We start from the raw sequence: 23,735 nt of genomic DNA, 5'->3' as shown, positions 1-23,735 counted from the left end.
TTCCCTTTCCTTTGTAACTCATCTCTCTTACTGTTCTTCAACTCTTCTTTATGTAACCCTTACAGTGTGCTCCCACAAGTTTCTCAGAAGATTCTACTTGAGGTCTCTGAAAGCCCTTCCTTTTTCTGCTTCATCTGTGATCTGGACGTGGGGTTTTCAGATCAGCAAGCAAAAGGAATCTTGCATTAAATTAAATAATCTGGAGATTAACTTTCTGCACAGCAGAGCAGTGGTCTTTAATGCCAAGGTGGGATGTAAGATCCAATCTTTGTTTACATGGTCTTTTTTTGTTGTTTTTACTTAGTCTTGATTTCAGTCTGCAATGGGCCTATTGACTGGGACTGGGAATTTCATATATTAATTTTACCTTGCTGTTCAGAGCAGTAGCATGGTTGGGTACCTTCCCACTACAAGCAGGCTTTCCTCTGACATGTGTAAATAGAGCATAACATCTAAATTCTTAATTTAGAAAAAGTCACATATTTACTGACTGAATTGTAGTAACAGAGCTTTCCCTTTCTCTGTCAGTTTTAACAATTTCAGTTTTGTCTTTCACATGTCATTCTTTTTTTTCCCTTTTGTATGCTGTTGGTTCACCATCCTTCCTTCCTGAGTCACTTCCAGAACTAGAAGGGGAGTTGCAGCATTTGTGATATTAGTGGGTGATCTTTGAATTTGTCTCTTAGTCTCTCTGTGTCTCTGTTTGCCTACAGTGACCTCTCTCAGCCCCACGCACTGCCTTCCTTTTGCAGTACAGCATGACCTTTTCTGAAGCAGTTATGAAAAAGCTGTTCCATGATATTTCATTCTTGTTCAACCATCTTGTCCATCTTTTGCCGTGTTTTGATCTCTGGAGGTTTTTCTCTTGATCTGTCTCAGCTGTTGCCATCTACTTTGCACTCCTTTGATATTTCTCCCTTTTCTCTCATGTCTACTCACCTTAGGAGGTCCATACTCCTACTTATGAGAGGCACTGACAGTCCATCTTGCCAGCAGGAGAACCCTTTAAGTGGCCAGCATTTGGATGCCAAGTGCATGAAGTCAATTTTCTTTTTAACGTGGTCCGTCTGTCCTTATCTGTGCACAAAGGTTTTGTTTGCTTGGGGCACTTCTCTTCTTGCTACCCTGTCCAGGCTGCCCCAGGGGCTGCCTCTCCCTGCCTTTCCCCAGCCTTCTGGAACCAGCAGAGGCTTTCACTAGACCTCATCCACTCATAACCGTATGTGGATTTTGAGGAGAATTTAATATTGGAGTTACTTATTCTGGAAAGCAACAGATTGTCTGTCACTGGTAACCTCGAGGAGAGGCTTGCTGAAATGTGCACTCAGTGTCAGCTGGCTACGAGGCAGGAATCCCTGTGTGGTGTGTTCCCTCTGCCTTTTGTTAAGAGCAGCCTGGATGGTGGTGGTGATTCCTCTCCCTCCTGAAAATCCACGTAGGAAATCCTGCATCCGTGGCAGACAATGCTGCCTTGCCCTGGCTTCACAGCCTGTGAGTGTTCAGGGCTTTCTGCTCTTCCTTCACAGCACCTACCCCTCTCCTTTTTCCCTCCTGCTGGGATAAGCAAGCTCTATCTAAGGGAGACAGAGACTAAAGGGGAGCTGAGCACCTCCTTTCTCTCTTCAACAGAAATTTACACTTTTTAATAATGTAATCTCAATTAAAAACATACCAATTAAAGTGGGCTTTTTAGTAGCTCTCTGGGGAGAGGGAGCTATAATTCACATTAAAATGTAAAGCTTCAGAAGCAGGGAGAGCTAGGTGCATTGCAAGTGCCCGAATATTCAGTGATTTTAATTACAGTGGAAACTTGATAAATTGCTTTGTGCCACAATCCATTATTAACAGCTTAATGAATATCACTGCTGCCTCTTTTAAACTGCTCCACGGTGAAAATGATTGTCAGTATTTCAGTTGTGAACTCTGATTTTTTGACATGCCTGTATATTTGCCCCTTAAAGAGAGAGAAGGTGGCTGCAAGTCTGCAGGCTTGGCTTTGGGGCTGGGTGAGTTCTGCTGGCTGCAGTGTCCTGGGAGGGAGAGCCAAGTGGGAACATGGAGCTTTGGTGTTTCACCACAACTGGGACTGGCCAGGGTTTAAATCTGCTCCGTGCAGTTTAAGAGGAATGTCTTTGAGCATGCAAAGAGCCAAAGAGGAATCACCTGATCATAAGGCTGCCTTTCCACATGCTGTTTCTCTGCCTGATGCGCACCAAGGATAGGGGGCTGCTGGAGCGTCTGCTCAGGGCTGAAGGAGAGCAGCAGTGTCACAGCCCCATGGTCAGGCATGCTGCTGCTGAGCTTCTTTTGGAGTGACTGAGGTTGCCAGCTGGTTTGAATTTTCCAGGTTTTAGCCAGCAAAAAGCTGACTTGAGGCATGGAATTAGGCAAGTCCTTTTGGAATGCTGAAATGAGACCAGTGATTGTGCTCAGCTTTGAACAGGGATGAAGCAGTATTTTTTTTTTCTTGACAGTTATTATGGCTGTAATTGTGCTAATGCTATGATGCTACATATTTATATATTTGTAGTAAAATGGTACCTTTCCCCCACTTTTCAAAGCAGCTTAATATTTCAAGGATAAAGGTTATTATTAGGAATGATATTAGTTTAGGTGCAAACAGCAGGTATAGGGGGCTTGTACTTGTGAGCCATTGAAGTGTTTAATCATGGGAATTTAAACAGCCATCATCTGGCTTCTATGCAATTTATTATTTGTTGTGGGTGTTCTGTTTTCTGTTATCATGTGGCTGGACCAGAGGGTCACGATCCAAAAGTGGGGTTACCACAAGGTTTTGACAGGATCTTGACAAGATCTGTCTGAGATGCAGGATAGATCTCAGAGCAGAAGTTACTGGGAAATGCTCTTCTGATTCAGAGAAGTGTCTATATGGCATAAACAGGATTTTTCTGAATGTCTTGGGGGTTATTCTAATTATGTTTTTCTGTAAAACCACAAAAATGTATTCACTTTCACTGTCTCAGAAATGTTAACCTTACTCATGATGATGTTAACTTGCACCCTGCCAATTACACAGAACCCTCCTGGGTCATTATATCAATAATTGCACACAGGATTTTATTTTTTTCTTGTGAAAAATCCTTTGTTGACAGAGTAGTAATGATGCCTGTAAGTTCCTTAAGTATTGCTCAGTCAGGGATATGTAAGATGTGGGAGATGTCCTCATATATTTGGGGAGACAAACAGCTTGTATTTGGCATGCTGTTAATGTTTCTATAGTTGTTTGTTTTTGGGTTTTTTTTTTGTTTTTTTTTTTTTTTTTTTTGACTTTAGGAAGCATTCCAGGGTATCATTTTTCATGCACCTCTGTACTGGCAGAGGACAAAGTGGCAGGCAGTAATATAAAATGTCATCTAATTTTTCTTTTGTTCTTTAATTCACGCACACATGCTGCTTCTGTGTGTTTATCAGTGTGCACAAAATGCCTATATTTGCAAGATAATAGCTGTGTAAATATTAGAAAGTCATATTGAAACTCCGTGAAGGGAAGGAGAGCAGGGGGAGAATCCTTCCTGCTACTGAGGAGCCATCTATTGGATAAAACCCATAACTGAACCCAGCACCCATGAAGCTGTGGAGGATAACACAGTTTGTTATTGGTCACTGGTTAGCTGAAAATAATCCTTTCCTTCCCGGTGCTCTCACCCACTGTGTTAGAAGCCTGTATCCCTTCATGCACACAAGTCATGAGAGTCAGATATAGATGTGATTTATGTACTTTAGGTAAAAGCCAGTTTAATATAGCTGAAAATCCGGGATAAATCCTAATGTAGGGTGTAGGTGTGATCACGAATGGATAAGCTGGCAGTAGGATTGCCTGCCAGCAGTGGAGAGCAGTTGCTTGAAGAAGTAATAATGACAATTTTTTCCCCATATTGTTAATACAGAATATGAATAACATTAGTTGTACCTTTTTTTTTAATGTCAGTCTCAAAACCATGATCAGCTTAGTTAAAAGAAAATTTTTTTTTTGGTTTCCTGAAATTACTTAAGAGCATCACAAAACCAAATAATGAGCTGTTCCTTCCCTCAGAACATATGCAACCTATATGTTGTGTGATGCAGAAAGAAAGGATCTTGAACAAACCCTGAGAAAAATGAGGGAGAGCAGGATGTGAGCAGTAAATTCCCCAAATGGCCCTGAAATATTCTGATGGCTCTTCAAAGTGAATGGTGGAGCTTTGCAAGAATGTTAAAAGGAGCATATGGGGCTGGAAGAACAAAGAGTAAGAAAGAAATAATGAGATTCCTGTGTATTTTCTTGAATGTGAGTCAACTGCTAAAACAAGAAATTATTATTAATTGGGAATTTAATTTAAGCAAATAAAATTGTAATCTGTGGTAAGTGGAAAAGAACAGAGGCTGCCTGCACAACAGCAGCCTTTAGTCAGCAATTTGAGTCAGCAGAGGGTCAAGCTTCTGGATGTCAGACACTTAGCCTAAAACACTCCCTTCCTGCATCCTTCCTTCCTCATGCCAATGACAGAGGGGAGGAGTGTCAGATGGTTTAGTGGGAGGCCAGATGAGCTTTGGGAGGGCGTGCATGCATGCAGTGTGAGTTAGGGTGCGCAGCTTGTTGCTGGTTTGGGCATGGGTGCCTGCTCCACGTGCTGGTATGCAAGGCAGGGCCTGGCCTAAGCTATTCTTTCCCCCATCACGCAGTTATTTCTTTTCTTATCTCTCCACACTGTGTATTCTCATAATGTCACTCCTCCCCCTTCAAGCAGCAAAACACGTGTGGGGCAGGGGAAGCTCAGCTACCACACACACAAATCCAATATTTATTGTTTGCATTGCAGTAATGCCAGGAGTCATTCTCAGAGTGGTGTTATCCTGAATGTTTTGCAAATACAGAATGAGGAGGTTGCTGTCCACTGATATTTGCTGCCAATGTCTCTTGCTCACCACAGTGCAGAGAATGGCAAAGCTGGATGGGACTCTCCAGCCACTGAACTTTGGGCTGCTTTCTGATCCTTCCCCAAGTGTGTGTGTGTGTGATGGGGGGAGCTGTGCTGTGCTGTTGTGCTGTGACACTGCCAGCCCAGTGTGGCAGAGCTGCCAAGCAGCTGCCACAAACTCCATGATTACCATTAGACTGAATTTCATGGTGGAAAACTTAGTGCTTGTTTTAAATACCTGAGCCTGGTACTAGGGGGAAGCTGCCCAGAGTCAGAGACAGTGGCCAGTTCATTAGAGGTGTAAATAGACCTGGCTGCAGACAATCCCTTGGTTTTACACTGAATAGCTATAGGAAGGGTTCCAGTCCTCAAGGAGAGCAGTGGGCTTCTCTGCAGGCCCACACAATTTATGAAACAACCAAATAGGAATGTATCTTATTTTTTCCCACCCATAACTGTTCTATCTCTGTCTCTTACACAGCACTTCAGCCAAGTCTGGTTTTTGGCTAGGATCTAAAAATCAGTCTGCTCCTATAAGAGCTGTAAACACCTGTATTAAGATTATACCAACTACAAACAGTTCTGTTCTTTCTCTTAATTCACGAACAGTTAGATCTGAAATTCCAATTGATTTTCATCCCTGGTCTGTGTGGGACCATATGGAGAAGGAGGCTGCTGTCTTTCAAGATGTGAGCCCTCTAGTGCCACTTGCAGCAGTATAAACTGAGGGGACGTGGGTCACTAACAAAGTCTTGGTTTTAAGAAATCCCTCCAGCTTTATTTTTGGGTTGAATTAGACTTAATCCCTCTGTGGGCTACCAATGCTTTTACTTTTGCATTTTGAAGGTCAGGAAGGTGCAAAATTTTTGAGGAAGAAACAACCAGAATCTGTGCTCTCTTCTCCTCCATGAGTGGAGGCACTACTATGTGAAAATAATTTTGTGTTTTTCAGCAGTTTGATTTTATGTTATCAGGATGCTTTATTAAAGATATATTAAAAAAAAAAATATATATATGCACACACATTACAAACAGGTACAGGCTGTGGAGTCACAGACATTATGGATGTAGCTGGTGAAATCTAATGATTTGCAATATCTGTGGTGAGTCACTGGAGGAGGGGCAACCTCTGCAGTGACTGAGAAGGTCCAGTGCTGGGGTGGACTGCCTGGGGATGCTGTGGGAAGTCAGGGTTTGCTGGGTTTTTAAGAACAGGTTAGACAAACAGCTGTCAGTGCTGGTTTGGCTGATGTTGCCTCGTGGCAAGGGGATGAAGCAGATAACTTGCTGAGTTCCTTCCAGGGCTCCTTCTCCTCTATGATGATGCTTTTGCCTTAAACTCTTTGAGTCTGTGTAAATCTGTTTTTATCCTAGGTCTTAAACGGTTTTCTGAGATCAACATTAGCTTCTCTTCACGGTGTTTTATAAGATTTGATGTCTGTTGAACCGATTTTACAGACGGAGAAGCTGCACCAGCTATAACTCTGCTTTACAGGAAAAAATGGGAGTGCAGCTTAAAGCATTTCAGCTTCTGTGGAAGGGCAGTGCTTTAACCAGTAAATCATATTGGCCACTTTGCAGCTTTAGTGGCAAACTCAGCCAACAAAATCTGTATCATGTTATAATTCAGGCTTATTCTTGGCTTTATTTTTTAGAAGAACGTTGGTCACATGGAGAAGATCTGTTTTGTTGCCATGTTTGACATTTTCTGTTCAGGTGCCTTCGTCTATTTGCTGACGAGCCTGGGGGCAGCTTTCATTTTGCTTGCATGCAACATTTTTGTAGGGACACAAGGTTCCTTTCAAGCAGCAAGCAAAGGCATTGCTGTGGCTTCTGACATCAAATGCAGAGTTATTAAATGCTCACAGGGTTCTCTTATGGATGTGAACTACTGTCAAAAAATTGCATATTAGATTAGTGATGATGATGATAGAAGAAAATAGCAAGTCCAAAGTTATACAAAATCTTCTCAGCTTGGGGTTTTATTATAAGTATTAAGATCAGAGCAGACTGGCAAAAGGCTGCTCCACTTTCTGAATCAGCACCCAGTGAATTTTTATTTTTTGCTTTACATTTAGTCGTTTTTTTAAGTGCAAGTTATATTGCTTTGTAGGACCTTCCTGCCCTCAGACCCTCAGCCCATTCACAATAAAAACACTGCAGTGTTTTCTTCTGCTGATATGAACAAATGAAACAAAAGAGTTTTATCTGCCAGACTGAAAACTCTCCCAGCCTCTCTTGAGCAATGTCCATACTCTGGAGTCCAACAGAGTCCAGGTCCTTGCAGAGCTGAGTATCACCTGTGAGAGCACCATGTTCTCAACCTTCAGACATCCAAATTTGGGAGCCTCTCATCTGATTTGAGCTTCTGTGTTCAAACACAAGGCAAAAGAACACTCTCTCTGGAATGTTTTGGAATTGGATATATTGCCAGAGAAACTGGCTTTTTATTTTTTGTGATTTCACTGAGAAACCAAATGAAGCCTGCAAGTGTTAGAGGTTGAATTTGATCCTTTCAAAGATGTTTGGCAAAATGATAGTTCTAGTGGGACTGTGTTTTGTGCTTCTTTTTCAAAAGGATCTGGGTAGCTACCACAGTGCTTTACTGATAACTTCATTGTGACACAGGCTTGTCTTACCTAAAAAGAGACTTGCCAAATCAAATTTATAAAAAGCTTCCTGAATATACATTGACTTAGCAGTGTTTGTACAAGTTTTCTGAAATGAGATGTGAGTTTTCTAACTGATAGATAAGTATTCTGAAATCTATCATTTTGAGTTTGAATCAGAGCATTTGAGAAAGACCAGGAAGGTCTGTACATTTTATTGTGATTGGTATTATGTTTGCAGCATCATATTTGCATGACTTTTACACCACAGCAAGTACTTTACAGACTATCGACCTATTATGTCATTTATTTGGATTCCCTGATTCATCATAAAGTAGATTTTTGTGTTTCTGGGCTCTTTTGAACTCAAAATGCAGATCTGAACTATCAGAGTGGTATAAAATTTGAGTATAATTTGCAGAAAACACGATTGAAATCAAATATTAAGAACTAAAATTCAAACTTGTATTTGGTAGTTTTCTTTAAGTAACTTTTTACTTCAGCTTGCAGAGAAGTTGAACAGCTTAATCCCTCTACCAAAAGGATGACCCTAGGGTCCCCTGGATCTCCAAAGCATGGTGAATTTGCCAGAAGGTCAGCTGGCACATCAGCCTCAGATATGATTCCACAACTCCCTGTTCAGGAGGGAGGGAGCTGGAGCCATTCCTTGCCTGCTGTGAGAAAAGTCATGCTGCATCTCGTGTGTGAGTGGTACATCTCTCTCCTTCTGACAGCTGTGATGATGTGAGGAGGGGAGGTACTGAATTCACAGGCACCCCCCGATGACGGGGAGAGAAATGGTGCATCTGACTTCATCTTATCAGAGGGTTAATTAATTAATTTATTATATTTTTTTATATTATATTACATTGTTATATTACATCTAAACTGAATCTGCTAAGCACTTAATTTTGCACCCAACAGCACTGAATCTAGTGACTGTCAGCCGACAGTCCCAACACACACACGATAGGCCCTGACAGGCCGAGGAAACAAAACACCATCACTTTGGGGTAAACAGTCTCCGTATTGCATTCTCTTTTTGCACAAACACAGACACAGCAAATGAGATGAGATCCCCTGGATCCCCAAAGCATGGTGAATTTGCCAGAAGGTCAGCTGGCACATCAGCCTCAGACATGAAACCACAACTCCCTATTCAGGAGGGAGGGAGCTGAAGCCATCCCTTGCCTCCTGTGAGAAAAGTCATGCTGCATCTCATGTGTGAGTGGTACATCTCTCTCCTTCTGACAGCTGCGAGGCTCGAGAGCTGTGATATGAGGAGGGGAGGTACTGAATTCACAGGCAACCCCCGACGAGGGGGAGAGAAATGATGCATCTGACTTCATCTTATCAGAAGGTTAATGAATTACTTTATGATATTATTTTTATTATATTATGTTATATTGCATCTAAACTGAATCTGCTAAGCACTTAACTTTGCACCCAACAGCACAGAATCTAGTGACTGTCAGCCAGCAGTCCTGACACACACACGATAGGCCCTGACAGGCCGAGGAAACAAAACACCATCACTTTGGGGTAAACAGTCTCCATACTGCATTCTACTTTTGCGCAACACAAGCACAGCAAATGAGATAAGAGTATTCTTGGGAAGAATTGTGCCTTGCTTTTCTCTGTGAAGGGAAATGTGGGGCTCTAAGGAGATGGGTTCTGGCGGCCTGGCCTTCCCTGGCGCCGCGCGCTCGTTCCGCCTCCATGCAGGGCCAGGTGATGCCTAAGGAGACTAATGAGAGGAATGATACGGCCCAGAACACTGGTGTCAGGAAATATACTGCAAGGTGTCTATCTTGGGCAAGCTGTAAGCAGAGCTTGTCTTATTATATATTTCAGAGGGGATGTCTGTGTCACCTCCGAGTTAGACATTCGCCCTGTCCCACACTGCATTCAAATTACATGGGTTTTGTTCAAATCCTAGCTTTCCATTCAATTATCATTGGCCTAATGATGGGCTCTCTGTTGTACAGGGGCAAATCAAGAGTCCATCGCATTAGCACGCCATTCTTTTGTGGCAGGAATTTGTTTCTGAGGCCATTGTAACATAACTATGCAAGTGTCAGAGGACAGGATGGAGGCTATTATGGGCTTCTGCTTTTTGTGAGGAAAATCAAACAAATGTCCCTGATGGAGAAAGGAAGCCAGCAGCTGTATGTGATGACCAAAGAATGTTTTTGTGCAGTGGCACTGTAAGTACCTGGTCTGTTGTTAAATTAAGAAAAAAATGCATTTAATTTTTTTTTTTTTCCTTCTGCTGTCAGATGAAGTGGAGGAACCTCCCCCCTCCCCTCTGTGAATTTTCATGAGATGCTTTTTCCTTATTTCTAGCACTTAACAATCCAATTATATTTGGGTTTATGCTAGTATTTGTCTCTATTGCCATTGATAGGTTTTGGAATCAGAGCAATTTTTCCATCCTGATGGCGCGGAAAAAACTATGTTTCGTTATGACTTGTTATAACCCTGGAAATCTTTTCTCTCGCTTGGGTTGAGGATGATTTTTTATGTGGCACTCTATACTGATGCCTAAAGTGAAGCAGAGTGAAGCATAAGGAAGAGAAGATTTGCTGAAGTATAGCTCCTTCCACTGTGTAGAATTATCGTGGAAGAAAGCTTGCTTCTCTCTAATGTTATGCTTTTTTCCCCCCTACTATTATTCAAGTTGTTTTTACAAATGCATGTTGTTTTTGCAAGTTTTGTTTATGAAGCCATTGCTCTTAGCAACCCCTGCTCACCTGAGAGCAAGTTAGATGGCACAGATCAGGTATCCAGTTTTTTCTGGATAGGATGACCTTAAAAACAGATTCTGCAACAAGACAAGCTTTTAAATTCCTAACCAAATGTATTACGTGAGTAATAAAAAGAGCTCCTCAAAATGGCCACAGAGGCATTTCAGAGCACATTCCTGGGAATATTCACTTGGGCTGGTATTCATTAAGTTTGCTTTCAGCAAAAATTCTCATGAATGAAATTTTATTCAGTAGTCATTATGATTATTACTTTGCTATCACAGCAATAACATGATGCTTTGTATAAGGCCAGGACCTGATTTTGTTTAAGGCTGGAGAAACATCTTACAGGGTCTCCAGAGAGTGTATTGTCTAAATATAAGACCAGGCTCATCTAACAGCTCATGACTGGGAACAGCAAACCCTTAGAGGGCAATGAGTTTGTTTACAAGGAAATTCACAGTAGAGAAGGATGGATGCAGAACTACAGCAAATGTTACACCTTTTGAGCTGCAGGAGGCTACAGTGCTACAATTCCACTGAATAGGAATGTAATTATACATTTTTGTGTTATAAAGGTAGTTTAGGTGATGGTGGCTAGTCTTGCAGATAAAGAGACTGTCTCTACAGATATGGTTCATTACTACTTTGAATTGGTTTATCCACCCACTAATGAACACACTGGAACTGGACTCTCTTGGTTTTTTTGTTTTTTATTGTGGTTGTTGTTGGTTTTTTTACTGTTGTTGTTTCTTTTTTATTTGTTTATTTGTTTGGTTTTGGATTTTTTTTGTTGGTTGGTTTGGTTGGCTTTTTTTCTTGTTTGCTTGTTTTTTTCAATTTTAAAAATGGCCTAATAGAAATATATGTATCAGGGAAATCCCTGAAGCACAGGCTATGCCAAAGAGTTGGACTTTTTGGAATATGTATCCCAATATAACCAGTTAGATGGTGCCTAGGCCAGTTCTGACCCTCGCTGCTGGGCCGAAGGCAGCACTGTGGTGTTTTACCCCAGAGATACCTTGGCTGGCGGCAGAGTGCAGCGGGGCACAAGACAGGACTCCGTTCTCCTCAGGAGAGAGCTTCTGGCGATGGTGAAGAGAAGGAAGGAGTGGATTCTGCTAGAAGGTTGCCAGATGTTTATTCCATGAGTACAGAGATGTCTGCACTGGGCCACTGCTGCTAACAGAATGCCGGCCGCATGGTCTCATTAACTTTATAAGCTCGGGGACAGGGGAAGGGGAGGGGACAGGTGAGTTACCAACCAGGTGAAGGGGGCAGGGTCTCAAGGGAGGATGACACTTAGACAGGCCAATGACCCCCAGGCCTGAGAAGCATCCTTTGAAATCGACGAATCACACGACGCCTTGCTGGTATGTTAGCCTGATTGACAGGGCACACTCAGCAAGGGGGCGAGGGGGCAGGGAGAGAGGCATAGGCACACCTGGGAAGGGACTCGGAAGTTTAAAACAGGACATTGCAACACACCACAACAGGACTCTGAGTTGTGCAATACATGAACTCTCAGGATGAGAACAAACTTTTCCTTGCCAGAAAAATTAAACAAGATTTTGAGCTATTCACAGCTGAAGTCTGCATGAAGTCTTACTTCCTCCAATCTACAGGAACATAATAGAGCAGAGGTATCCTATCATGCTGGTGGGAATTGTGCCTCAGTCTAGGCACAAGGAAGTGTTTTCAGAGCTGTAGCTCATTTGCAGAGCACGATGTCTGTAATGGTTTTTTGTGTGCCTTCACCTGGTGGAAAAGCACGTCTCCCTTGCCTTGGAGGTGATTCAGTCTGACTGGTGAATGTGCAGAGTCCTTCAGCATGCACTGGCTGCTATCTGGAGCATTCATTTTTGGGTGTACCAGGGTGCAAGATGCTCATTGGGTACAAGGAAGGCATAATGGAAGGGTTCTTTGGGATGGAGGGAAGGAGCTGCTAAAGAGGACCGGTGCCAATCCCTTGTGTTATTCATACCCCAAAATAACCATTCCTCTCTGCCCGTAGATCGATCAGAACAGTTTGTTGGCAGCAGAGCTAAGCACAGGACACTAAGTATTTCTCCTGTTTTCTTGTCTTACTCTCTCTTTTCCCATGTCATGTGAAAAATAAATAATCTGATTAAGTTGTCTGACATTTATAATTAATTACTTCTTCCTTACTCTTATCTTGTTTGCCTGTCCTTTTCTCTGGCCCTTCTTTTTTCTACTTTATCTCTCAAACATCAGATCCAAGAAATCATTCAAATGATTAATTTTTAACAGAAAAATACAGTTTACAGCATATTCTTTTCTTTTGAAGAAAAGCTTGGTCCCTTCTTTTGTCCATCCCACTGCACAAGTTGTCATATTCTTGCACTGCAGTCACTTCTAAGTCCTTGAGCTATCATGTATTCTGTTGGTATTTGAGGAATTGAAAATCAATCACACAGCCTTATGGCTTAGGTTCAGCACAATTCTATTATGCCCACTCGCAAAAGTCAATTCAAACCTTTTGGGTTATATTTCAAAGCCTAATCAAGCTTGCTGTCTGCACTGGTTGGGAGTCAGCTCACTCTTGGCCATAGGTCTGTTTATTAGGGCTTCTGTGTCAGAAATAAGTGTGAAAGAAACAGTTCTCATAACAGTAGGATCATTCAGTGGGCATTTTGCAAAGACAAACTGCCCAAACAGGTTTTGTGGTAGGGGAATGCTTGTAGTCTTAATATGGTTTTGCAAATATGTTCTTAAAGAATTGTTTAAAAAAGACTATCTTGTTACAAGTGTTCATAACTGTACTTTCTCATAAAAAGATGTCTTGATTTACTGAGATTAGATTTCAGCCCTGTCACACTAAGCTAGCATAGAAAGTAATGTAGATGCAACCCTGAACTTAGATGGTGAGTTCCGAGCTTTGGACCATACCAACAAGTGAAGGTGGTGCATCCAAGCAGATGGACCAGCTCCTCCAAGCACGGTTTGTGCTGCCTCCATCTGGAGGTGCACATGGAGCCTGCATGTACCGTGTCTATGTCAGTCCCCTGATTCCCAGCAAGTGCCAAGATCTCAGCCTAAATATAAAAGAGTTGGCCATTAGCAATGCTCTGTGGAGGGTACATAACATACCTCTTGTGAATTGGGGGCAGATCAGTCTCATCTCACTGGGAAGAAAGCAATGACAGGCTGTTAGTTACGGCATTTCCAGCTGATTTACAGAAGCCTCCTTGTTCGCTGAAAGGCTGGTGGCCATTCTGTAGGAGCCAAGCATGCACTATAAATAGGAAGTAGCTCTCTGCTTCCATCCCCCATGGAAGGCATTGCTCTGTGACCCATCCCTCATTTTCCTTGTTCTGCAGAGGCGCAGAGATTTTCTCCAGTGGATGCTTGATGCCTGCGACTTAGCCACGGCAGCTGGGTGCTCGGGTGTGCTCAGCCCATCTGCTGCTCCCAGACAGGATGAGGCGCCTCTGGCTGGCACAGCCCCATCTGAAAAGGCTCAGAAGATGCTGACAGAGGATGAGATAGCAGGCCAAGCTTTCCTGTTCCTGATTGCTGGCTATGAGACCACCACGAGCACGCTGTCCTTTGCCACCTACTTGCTGGCCACCAACCCGGAGTGCCAGGAGAAGGTGCTGCGGGAGGTCGATGAGTTCTCTGCAAAACATGTGAGTATGAGGTGCTGCTCTCGGGCTTTGTGCAGGGAGCAAGGCAATGGAAATGTATCAACACAAGAGATGGCCTAGAAACTTTGTGTCGTAGTGAATGCTTAACCTTAAAAAAATATTTTACATTATTGAAATCAACCAGCTGTTGTCAGGCTCTAAAATGAACACATTTCTGCATTTTTCTTCTTGTACAAATGCTTCTACTGTTTTTGTGGTCAGTTTTATTTACTGGTCTTTGCAGGAGCATAAATAGTGTCCTTACAAATCCTAAATTTCAAAGTTTTGTTTTAACTGTTATTTTTTTTTCTTCTAGCAGCAGAATATATGTGTAAGCTTAAAAAAAAATAATGGTATCAAATTCTCTTATATGTGTTCAAATGACTTCTCCACTATCTGTATTTACCAAGGGCATTTTTGTTTCCGGGAGCTGGAGTTACTTACTTGTTTCATTCCTACATGGCAGGCCTAATTGTGCCCTCATGTCTGGTGAGTTCAGCTGACTTCCTTAAGGCCTGCCAAGGTGTGAAGGTGCTGCTTGGCCTGGGGTATGAGCAGTTTACTGGGTAATGCTGGGGGCAGAGTTGCACACAGAACCCCCTACTATTCAGCCCCAAGGAAAATATGGTTAATCTCCTCATCAGTTCCTGAAAGCTGACAGCCTAGGAAACCAAAGGGGAATTGCTGGGAGAGCTATCCTACAGGATGGGTGTGTGAGATCATTCATATGACGCCTTTCTGTAGATAGACATGTGAAATAGTAAACATTTCCATGAAAGTGTGTAGAGATCTGAGTGCAATCAGTCATTATCTGCATGGTTCCTTAAGGATGTTCCATGTAGGAAGTCCGTGGACAAGAAGTGTCCTCCTGTAGGCAAAGACTCATCATCCAGCACAGGTGGTAGTGGGGACTGTTGGGTACATCCTCTAAGCACCTCAGGAGTTTATTCTGGGGTAGTTAAAGACTAGCTCTCTGTGTACCAAATTTCCCTTAGGAGTTGGTCTGGTCCAGTTCCAGTTAAAGGAGCCCTTGCTGTGTACTTGGAGCCTGCAGTGTGAGTCAGTGCAAGAGGTTCACATGTGTGTGTGATTCTGGTTCAAGCTGAAGAACTAAATGGACCCTGGCTTGTGTATGGTCTGACTGAGCTGCCATTCACTATTAGTAATGTTTCAATAATAATCAATATTAGTAATGTTTCAATAATAATCCAATTCAAACTTTTAAATCTTGACTCTCTTGGTTGTCTATGAATATTTTGTCAATAATTTCAGTTTTTGCACTATCTAGGAGGGGTTATGAAGCTAGAGACACTTGTGGCAGTTTCCCTAGTCAATGCAGAGAGTTTGCACTCAAATTAATTTCTGCTCTGCACAAAGTCTGTATGAGGCTCAACTCAAACTGGTGTCCTCATCCTAAACCATGCTGTCTCATGTCACATATTGATTGGAAGGACCTTTCAAATAAATTCCCTGTACTTTCTGAATTGTCAAGTTTAGCTTTAGATGGTGCATATATGGCTGTATGGCCAAGGAGAAGAGAGGGAGAGAAGGAGAATGATTCATCTGCAGTCCTTGATAACAGGAAATTTGTAGATCTGATCTGTGCAGCCCCATCCTTCAAAAGATTTCCTTTTATAAACAGTTCACGATTGGCAGGGGGGCAGGAGGGGGCAATACACTGCTCAAGGAGCCCATCCCAGAATAAGGGAAAGGGTGCAGCAGTTCAGTCCCCTCAGTGACTGCAATTAACTACTTTTAGCCTAGAAAATAAGATCTATGTGAACGGTTTGTGAGTTATGGGAGCAGAGCTATTTTAGAACTGGGTATATATAGATGCTGTGTTCAGTTGTCATGCAAGAGAGAGGAAGGGAGGGACGCAGAAGCTACAGGCTCAGTTAGTTATCAAATCAGTTGCTAAGAAATTTGATTAGGTTATTGCTTGTACTCAGCACATCAGCTTTGCTCTGATCAAGGTGCTCTGCAATTTTCACAAAGGAAGGGCTTTAGAAGGCCAAAACATGGGGAATGGTACAGTCAGATTGTTTTGACATGTAGTGGAAGACTGTTTTGATTTGTAGATATGCAAGTATTCAACACAGTACCCTCTTCAGCCAAATTTATACTCAGGTAATTATAACTACAAAATGTCCTCTACCTCGTCCCCCTTCTGTCCTCCGTCCATTTCAGTTGGCTGATGCAGCATGTTTTATTGCCCTAATCTGTGGAGTGGAGCTGCAGTCTGATTTTACAGCAGCTGCTGTGTATCATCCCAGAGATGATTGTACTTTGGTGGTGGACAGAGTGATTTATATACTCATTTACCAAAGTTTATAAAGACGTGTGAGAGCCGTCTGAGAAAAGGTGCTATAAATGACAGGCACAGCTCCAGCTTTTTGGCACACCAGTCAAAAACACAAAGCACGATGACCTTGTAATGGCCAGTAATGGAGCAAGGTTGGGCCATCTGGGCATACAGCAATATTTTGGTGGCTCAGGGTGTACTTGAGGACAACCCTGCCTTTGCTGAGATTTTCATTTGTCTGTCTTGCACAGTGGGCACGTTGGGAGAGCATAAAGGAGGTGGAGAAAGCTGAGAATGCTGTGTTAGAGATCCCTGGGCAGGCGTGGTGCAGACTGCTGCAGTGTGGTGCAGAAACACCAAGCTAGGTGCTGCAAGTGTCTAGTCCCAGTGCTGGGAGTCTGATACCCAGAGGAAACAGGACCATGTTATCCTGCTCTGTTGTGTCCAGCCAAGTTTGTTTCAGAGCTGTCTTGGGAGGTCTCACTGCCAATCTCTTCCGCACAGCCTGTGGAGATGGCACTTCCAGGCAGGTGTCCTCAGAAAACAGTGTCTGAGTGAGTCATGGGTTGTCATCTTTTTACCTCCAGGACCATCCTCATCTGCTTGCTAAAGGACATTTTAGGTCTTTTCTTGACTGGCAGCTCAGTGCTGAGGCTTCATGGTGTCTCTTTGCCTCAGAGTGAGAAGAGGCACCTGTCCCATTTTAGAGTCTGGCAGGAAGGAGAAGTCCTTGGCCTCAGTTATTGTAGAGGACAGGACATTGCTCTCTCACCTCTATCTGGGTCTTTAGGGTGTAGGGAAAGGGCATGCAGAACTTTTCATCTCTGGGGAAGCAGGGACACAAAATACTGAATGGTGATTACTTGTCACCACACACTGCATCTTCCCATACTACTTTTGAATCCCTGTGTGTGTTCCAACTGTACTGGAAAAGACAAGCAAAATTCTTCTAACACACAAATAAAAATTCAAATTATAAAGACTTTGACCTGACCCTCTTCATAAATCCCTTGGGAGTGTAGCGTGTGCCCTGTGAAGGGCAATCTGCTAAAAATAATATGCACCTATTTGCTGCAAGCTTGTTGCTGGGTGTGCAGCTTGCTTTGATACCATGAAAGCAAAATAAACAAGATGAAAAGAGAGTTAAATATGAACTAGTGGGGGCAGGACGCCTACCTCTGTGTCTGCATAAAATAATATTGCTTTCTGCAGAGACCACAGATCTGGGACAGCTGAGAGGGGTCAGATCCTCAGATGGGTTAAATTGGTACATGTTTGATATTGGTACAGGTATGGTGATATGCATCAGCTGAGAAGCAAGTCTGGTATGTACCAGTAGGGGAGGACATGGGGGAAAAAAAAAGAGAAAGGTTGCTATTTCAAGACCAGATTATTTTTACAGTGTTTGTGGCTAACCATCCTTGAACTGTTAGAGGCTATACAGTTGTGAAAGAGATGTTTTTTACCAACATTCACCAAGTGAGAAAGAATGCACCCATGGTCTTCAACTCGCCTTTTCAGTCAAATATGATTCCTGTGCAGAGGTTTTAAAGAGCCCTTCGCAAGAAATATTTAGGAACAGTTTTTGCACATGTGACTGATTATATTATTGTAAAAGCAAGTTGATTTTTGTATGTCTGTGCGTGTGCTTAGCAAAACCATAGAAATCCTGGAGCACACACATTCATTTTGAGCATATGAACACTTGCTTCTGAGTGCCACTGTGTGCTCTGAGCTGCTCTGTGTGTTTTGTCCTAAGCTTCAGAGCTTAGGGCATGAAAAATTGCATCTTCCATGCTGGGGATTCCCTTAATGTGAGGCCTCTCTTTTTTCCTCTATTCTCATTTTAGCATTTAAAAATGCTAAAATCTCTCTCCCTTCCTTGTCCCTGCTCTCAAGCCTGAATCATTGACAATTATAATTTATTTTTTTTGTGTTGTTGTTTTACTGGACTGCACAATTTTAGACAGGAAGAGTAATGTCACAAAACAAAGTGCAAAACCATAGGTGACCAAGCTGACTTCTCATAAGAAGTTATTTGTTACCCTGAGGTGGAATGTGGTGAGTGGGTGTAGGTATGTGCTCCTGATCTGTTGTAAAGTAAACACATCAGGTTAAACCAGTGAAACTAGGTTATTTTCTTGAGGGGGAAAAGCCAGCATGCTTGGGACAGCTAAGGAGGGCAAAAGAGGTATGAGAATGATCTTCTCTGTCTCCATGCAATAAAGAAATCCATACCTGATAGTGCAGAGCATAGTAAAGCCTGGAGCAAGAGCTCCCTGAATTCTAATCTCACCTTCAGGAATAATTTCCTGCCTATTCTCAGTAATAGCCAAGCCTTGCATTAACTAATGGGTAGTCTTGGTGCTACAGTTTTGGGGGATTTTTAGCTCATATCTATAAAAACATGACATTACTTAACCACAGGGAAAAACTTGCACTGAGCATTACAGAACCTGAGATGTGTTTCTGCACTGATATGTGAGGCTTCAGGTCTGGTGAAGGACAGAGTAGCAGCTCACTGCTCCTTGCTGCTGATGCCTAGGAATACTTCCAGGAGCCCTGACAAAGGAGAGGGAGAGCACAGGAGTCAGGAGAAGTGAATACATGAAAGAGCAGCCATTACCATAAAACATCCATTGGAGACTGCAAGACTAACAGTGTTTTCCATTCTGTTTTAAAAAAGCTTTGTACTACTCTTACTTATCACTGCTTGATATGACATTTAGAAACATCAGTGTGAGAGGAATGAAGAATAGGATAAGACACAGCATGTCTCTACTCCATCAAATTTCCTATCCACACAAAGTACTAGTGTAACAATTCAGTGCTGGTGTGACTTATCAACATTTTCATCTCTGTCTGGAGATTGTAAAGTTTAAAGAAGCTTCAAGGTCCTGCCATACTGTCTCTCTATTTAAATGAAGACTTGGAGATTTTTCTTTGATATAAAGACATCTTCCTGTTCCTATGAGGACTTGGTTTTGTATAGCTTTAGGACCCAGGAGTATTTTCAATATGTTTTATTGAAAATATTGACCAGACTGTTTCATCTGAACTTTCGTGTCAAAAATATTGAATGATGCTACTCCAAAGTCATTGCAATCCATAGTTTGGTTTATGAAACAATACTGATTAATTCCTTTTTAACTGCTCTGTGTAGTGAGTTGTGAATAGCCCAGGTTGAACTGGACTGATGCATAAACTCCTCATTTGTGATTGATAATTTTGGGGCTGTAATTCATCAGACATACTGGGTGTGGCAGTTGCTCATCTGGAGTTATTGTCTTCACTGACTTGAGTGGAACTGTACTAAACTTTACACTGGCTTATGATTCTGTTCTTCACACCAAAAAGCTCCTTCACTAATACCTCTGCAGTCTAATGGAGATGTCTTCTTGAAAAGGGATTTTGCCATTTCAAAATTTTCCCTTCCCATAAAATTTCCAGAGTAGAGAGAGGTAGGACCATTTTTCTGGTGTTTCTGTGCCTGATTGAGTGCTTTAGATTTTTAAGCAGTCTATGCAGAGAGTCTCCTTGGTAGCACAGACGGTTTTCTTTGAGCATTAGTGGAAATGAGAGGTGAAAGTCAGAGAGATGTCACTGTCAGGGAATTACTACAACAATTTGCATGAGTTTGGTGCCTTTCATGCAGTATCTCAAGGCTTTGTGCTCTCTGAAGCTCCCAACTACAGAGACTGAGCTTCACTAAGGAAATATTGCTGACAGTGAAGGCTTGCATTTATCAAGGGAGACTGAATTGTAAATAGTGTGCAGAAAAAAAGTCTACAGAAGAGAGTTGCTGTTACACATGCATACACATACACATGCAAAACATACAGAGCCAGGAAGCACAAACAGTATTGGTTGTTGTTGCTGTTTATTCTCTTGAATGAAATGACACTCTTTGATTGCTCTGTTTGTTTAAGAAAGTGTTGCAGAGTCTCCCATCATTTATGAATGTCAGCTGTCAGCACTTGTTTTTTTTTAAACAAATAGAGAAATGCTTTTAAACTTGTAGAGACCGAGTACTGTTAGGTTCTATTTCTGCAGTTCTTCATGTAGTTGCTCAATGTCTGAAATCAGTTATTTATCTTCATCCCATTGTGCTTCTGTACATACCAGTCAAAGGTTGCTAAGTTAGGAGAAGACAATAAGCCTTTCCCCACATTTCTCCTCTGCTGTAAGTATCTAGAATATATTGATTTGAAATGCAAGCTTTGGACTCAAGAGACGCAAAGTCACTTGTCTTGGACAGAGATTATTTTGACTTCTAACTCGTAAGGAATGTCAGCCACTTAAGCACCTTTGAGACTCAGGGCTTTGTTATCTCTATCATCTCAAGCCTCTGCTGTATAAAGAGAGGTATCATGAGAAAAGCCTTGAGTCCAAGCTTGCCACGTGTTTGTCCACTTTGCTCCAAACCTGTTCCCAGGCTCAAGTGCTGAGGGGAAGCACCGAGGTGGAAAAGCTTGGGCTCAGTTTTCTCACTGTGCAAGCCTTAGAAGATATCTCTTTGCACAGGCTGCTTTCCACCCCAGGCACCCTCCCAACAGAGAAGGCAGAGAAGGTGTCCTGGAGGCCTATCTGGAAGATCCATGTTGCTTGTTCCTGTGCTTTGTAGGGCAGCCACAGTCACCCTTTGTCTGAAGCGTGAGCAGCCAGGAGCTGCATGAGAGCAATTCTCCTTGCTTGCTTGTGTTTGTAGTTCTTACACTGTACCTACAGATGCCTGCTCTTCAAAGGAGATAGACTTTCAAAGACAGTTAAGCCTTTCTTGAGAGTCAGCCTATTTATGATGTGCAAAGAGTTGAGTTAAACAATTGGTAAGTTTGGTTTGGCTTTGCTTTGTTGGAAAGCCTACTGTTAGCTTATAGGAACAAATTTCACGTTTCAAACCCCGGTTATATCTTGACATTGTACTTCTTCCTTGACTTTTCCAAACCTTACTTCTTTCCTAGGAAATTCCTTTTCACAGCTGAGAATAGGTGATTCTATGTGGCCTGGAATGAGGTGTTGTTGAGATGATTAATGTACCTTTATTTCAAGGAACTTCTTGTTGTTGTTGACACTGCAGAGTTCATTTAACCCTTTTCACCCAAGAAAAAGAAATAAAGAGGAAAGAGAGGAAAAAAAGCCTTTTATTTTTCCATTTGTTCAGGCCTATCAGTCTCTTTTCCATGAAGACTAATTTGTCTTTTGCTTGCAGTGTCACATGTTGCTCAGTGACTCTGCCTTATTGCTATTCTTGAGCAAAATTGAGTCTCAGGTAATGTATGCTAGACAGATACTCATTTTCACCTCTGAATTTTCTTGGTATTTTGCCATCCTCATAATAATTGACCCACTATCACTGCTGCAGGGTTCATGTTAAAGAATAAATTTTTCTACTGACATGGAGCATTTAATGGCGAAGATGTTAATAATGCAGCACTTTAAATGTGATTAGACAGATTTGTTTAAAAAGAAAGTAAAGGGATGCATCTTCCATGTCTTTCTATTCCTTGTCCCCCTCCTTCCCCCCTTACATTTCAGGCTTTTATGGAGAAAAGAGTATATTTGCTTTTAATTTAAGGAAAAAATACGACTGCTGAGCAAGAAACTGGTTACAATTTTCTTCAGGATTCATCTCCCAACTGCCCCTGTATATGGTGATTAGCTTCCTTCAGGAATAAAGTAAGCCAAATAATATCAAAGCAATGTCCAATAATTTTTTATATTCATATCAGTGTTAACCTTTCAGCTGCAGATAGGTACCATCATAGGCTGCAGGGTGGAACATTGTCACAGGTAGAATTGGTAAATCGGATTTTTGCACTGGCAGTTGAGCCTTGTAGAAGGAAGCAAGGAGATAAGCTAAACCACAGAAAATATCCCAACTGCTCCTCTCCATGACATTGGGAGGGACATTCTCTCACCAGGCAAGCCATATGGTAGGAAAAGAGGTGAACATGCCATGATTTCTCAGGAATGGGGATGCCTTCACAGGTGTAAGTGCCTGTTCTTTGAGTGGCAGCTTGTCTTTCCCTCAGGAGTTTCTCAATGTGAAGTAGGAGCCCAGAAAGATATTATAATATTTTTTGTTTGTTTTGTCATGGAAGTTAGGCACTGAAAGTTTCCATAAGTTATGTGCTGCTGTATCATAAATACTTAGCAAAGAAAGAGAACAGCTATCAATAGGCACAACCTCAGTGCAAAAAAATTAGAAGAGCTAAACCATCTGGGCCTTAAAAGAACTTAAAAATGAGAGAATGTGGCTTTGGACATGTTTGTCAGGACCCCAGACTGTGTCTCAGCATTAGCAGTCAATTGTATTCATCAGGCAGGAACTTGTCCCCTGGGAAATATTAAATACTAAGCTAAGCAGAGAAGCATTTTCAAGCTGTATGTTAGTTAACATTCATTTGGGATGAGACCCCTCTGTGTTCCCAGACTGAAAGGCAGATTCTCCAGGGCATGAAGGTGTTGGCCCAGCCCTGGCATCCTCATCTGCTGCAGCAATCTCCACTGAACTCTCAACTTCTGAGAGGCTTTCAAGACCAAGGGGTAAAATCTTGCTTTAACAGCATTTTACCTTGTAAGGACAAGAGTGTCTCTTGAGATTTCTGAAAGCAAGTGCCACTTTCATGATAGGGATTTTCCATGGGACCTTCTATGAGTGCCTGTAGGGACAGGACAAGTGGTAATAGCTTTAAACTGAAAGAGAGTAGGTTTAGGTGAGATTATTTACTCTGAGGGTGGAGAGGCACTGGCACAGGTTGCCCAGAGCTGTGGATGCCTCATCCCTGGAAGTGTTCAAGACCAGGCTGAATGGAGTTCTGAACAGCCTGGTCTAGTGAAGATTTCCCTGCTGATGGCAGAGGAGTTGGAATTAGATCAGCTTTAAGGTCCTTTCCAAGCCAAACCATTGTATGATTCTGTGGGCAAAGGAAGAGAAGGAGAAGCATTGGGTAACATAGATAAAACAAATCCTGTTTGTGCACCTGTGCTTGCATGAGAGAGAGAAGGAGGGAGAGAATGAATGATGACTAAAGAAAAAAAGGTCTTTCATCTGGAAGTTTCACACAGATTCCTGAATTGCAGGTATTAAATGCATAAGGTGCAAAAGTTGAGCTGAGGAGAACACATGCTTAATTTATTAAGAAACAGCAAATCCCCAGCAGCAACCAAGAAGAAATTAAAATTGTATTCATCATATTCATAGCTTAAAAATGATCGTAGCTTATATGAATGTGAGGTCAAAATGGAATTTTTCCTCCAGGTATGTACATAAATTAGGAAGCATTAATAGGAAGCAACAGTCCATTTATTTGTCAATAAGCATTTGAAGTGAAGGCTGAATGAGCTGGTGCCAGAAGGACTGGAAACTAGTTTGCATTTCATGATTATGTAAAGCAGTTTTTTGGTAGACTGAACTTCTTGTGACCTCTTCTCCCTTTTTTCCCCCTTTTTTTACCACCCTAGCAGAACATATGTATTTAAATAATTTCTATTTCTTACAATATAATTTT

General features: G+C 42.1%; 1 protein-coding gene across 10 annotated transcripts in view; it reads left to right on the top strand.

Annotated features, from left to right (window-relative positions):
• TBXAS1 (thromboxane A synthase 1) overlaps positions 1-23,735 on the top strand; it is a 265,426-nt gene that overhangs the window by 183,148 nt on the left and 58,543 nt on the right. For 9 of the 10 annotated variants that reach the window (XM_074539045.1, XM_074539043.1, XM_026790876.2 and 6 more), the window contains one exon: positions 13,617-13,925. The exons of the other annotated variant lie outside the window; for it this stretch is intronic. In XM_074539045.1, the coding sequence (XP_074395146.1) occupies positions 13,617-13,925 (309 nt within the window). The remainder of the gene's footprint in view (positions 1-13,616; positions 13,926-23,735) is intronic. 10 annotated transcript variants of the gene reach the window in all.

Source organism: Zonotrichia albicollis, chromosome 4 (assembly GCF_047830755.1).
Source record: "Zonotrichia albicollis isolate bZonAlb1 chromosome 4, bZonAlb1.hap1, whole genome shotgun sequence".
In the NCBI taxonomy this organism is placed as follows: Eukaryota; Metazoa; Chordata; class Aves; order Passeriformes; family Passerellidae; genus Zonotrichia; species Zonotrichia albicollis.
The sequence above is the reverse complement of the archived record's forward strand: the minus strand, read 5'-3'. Positions and strand labels throughout refer to the sequence as shown.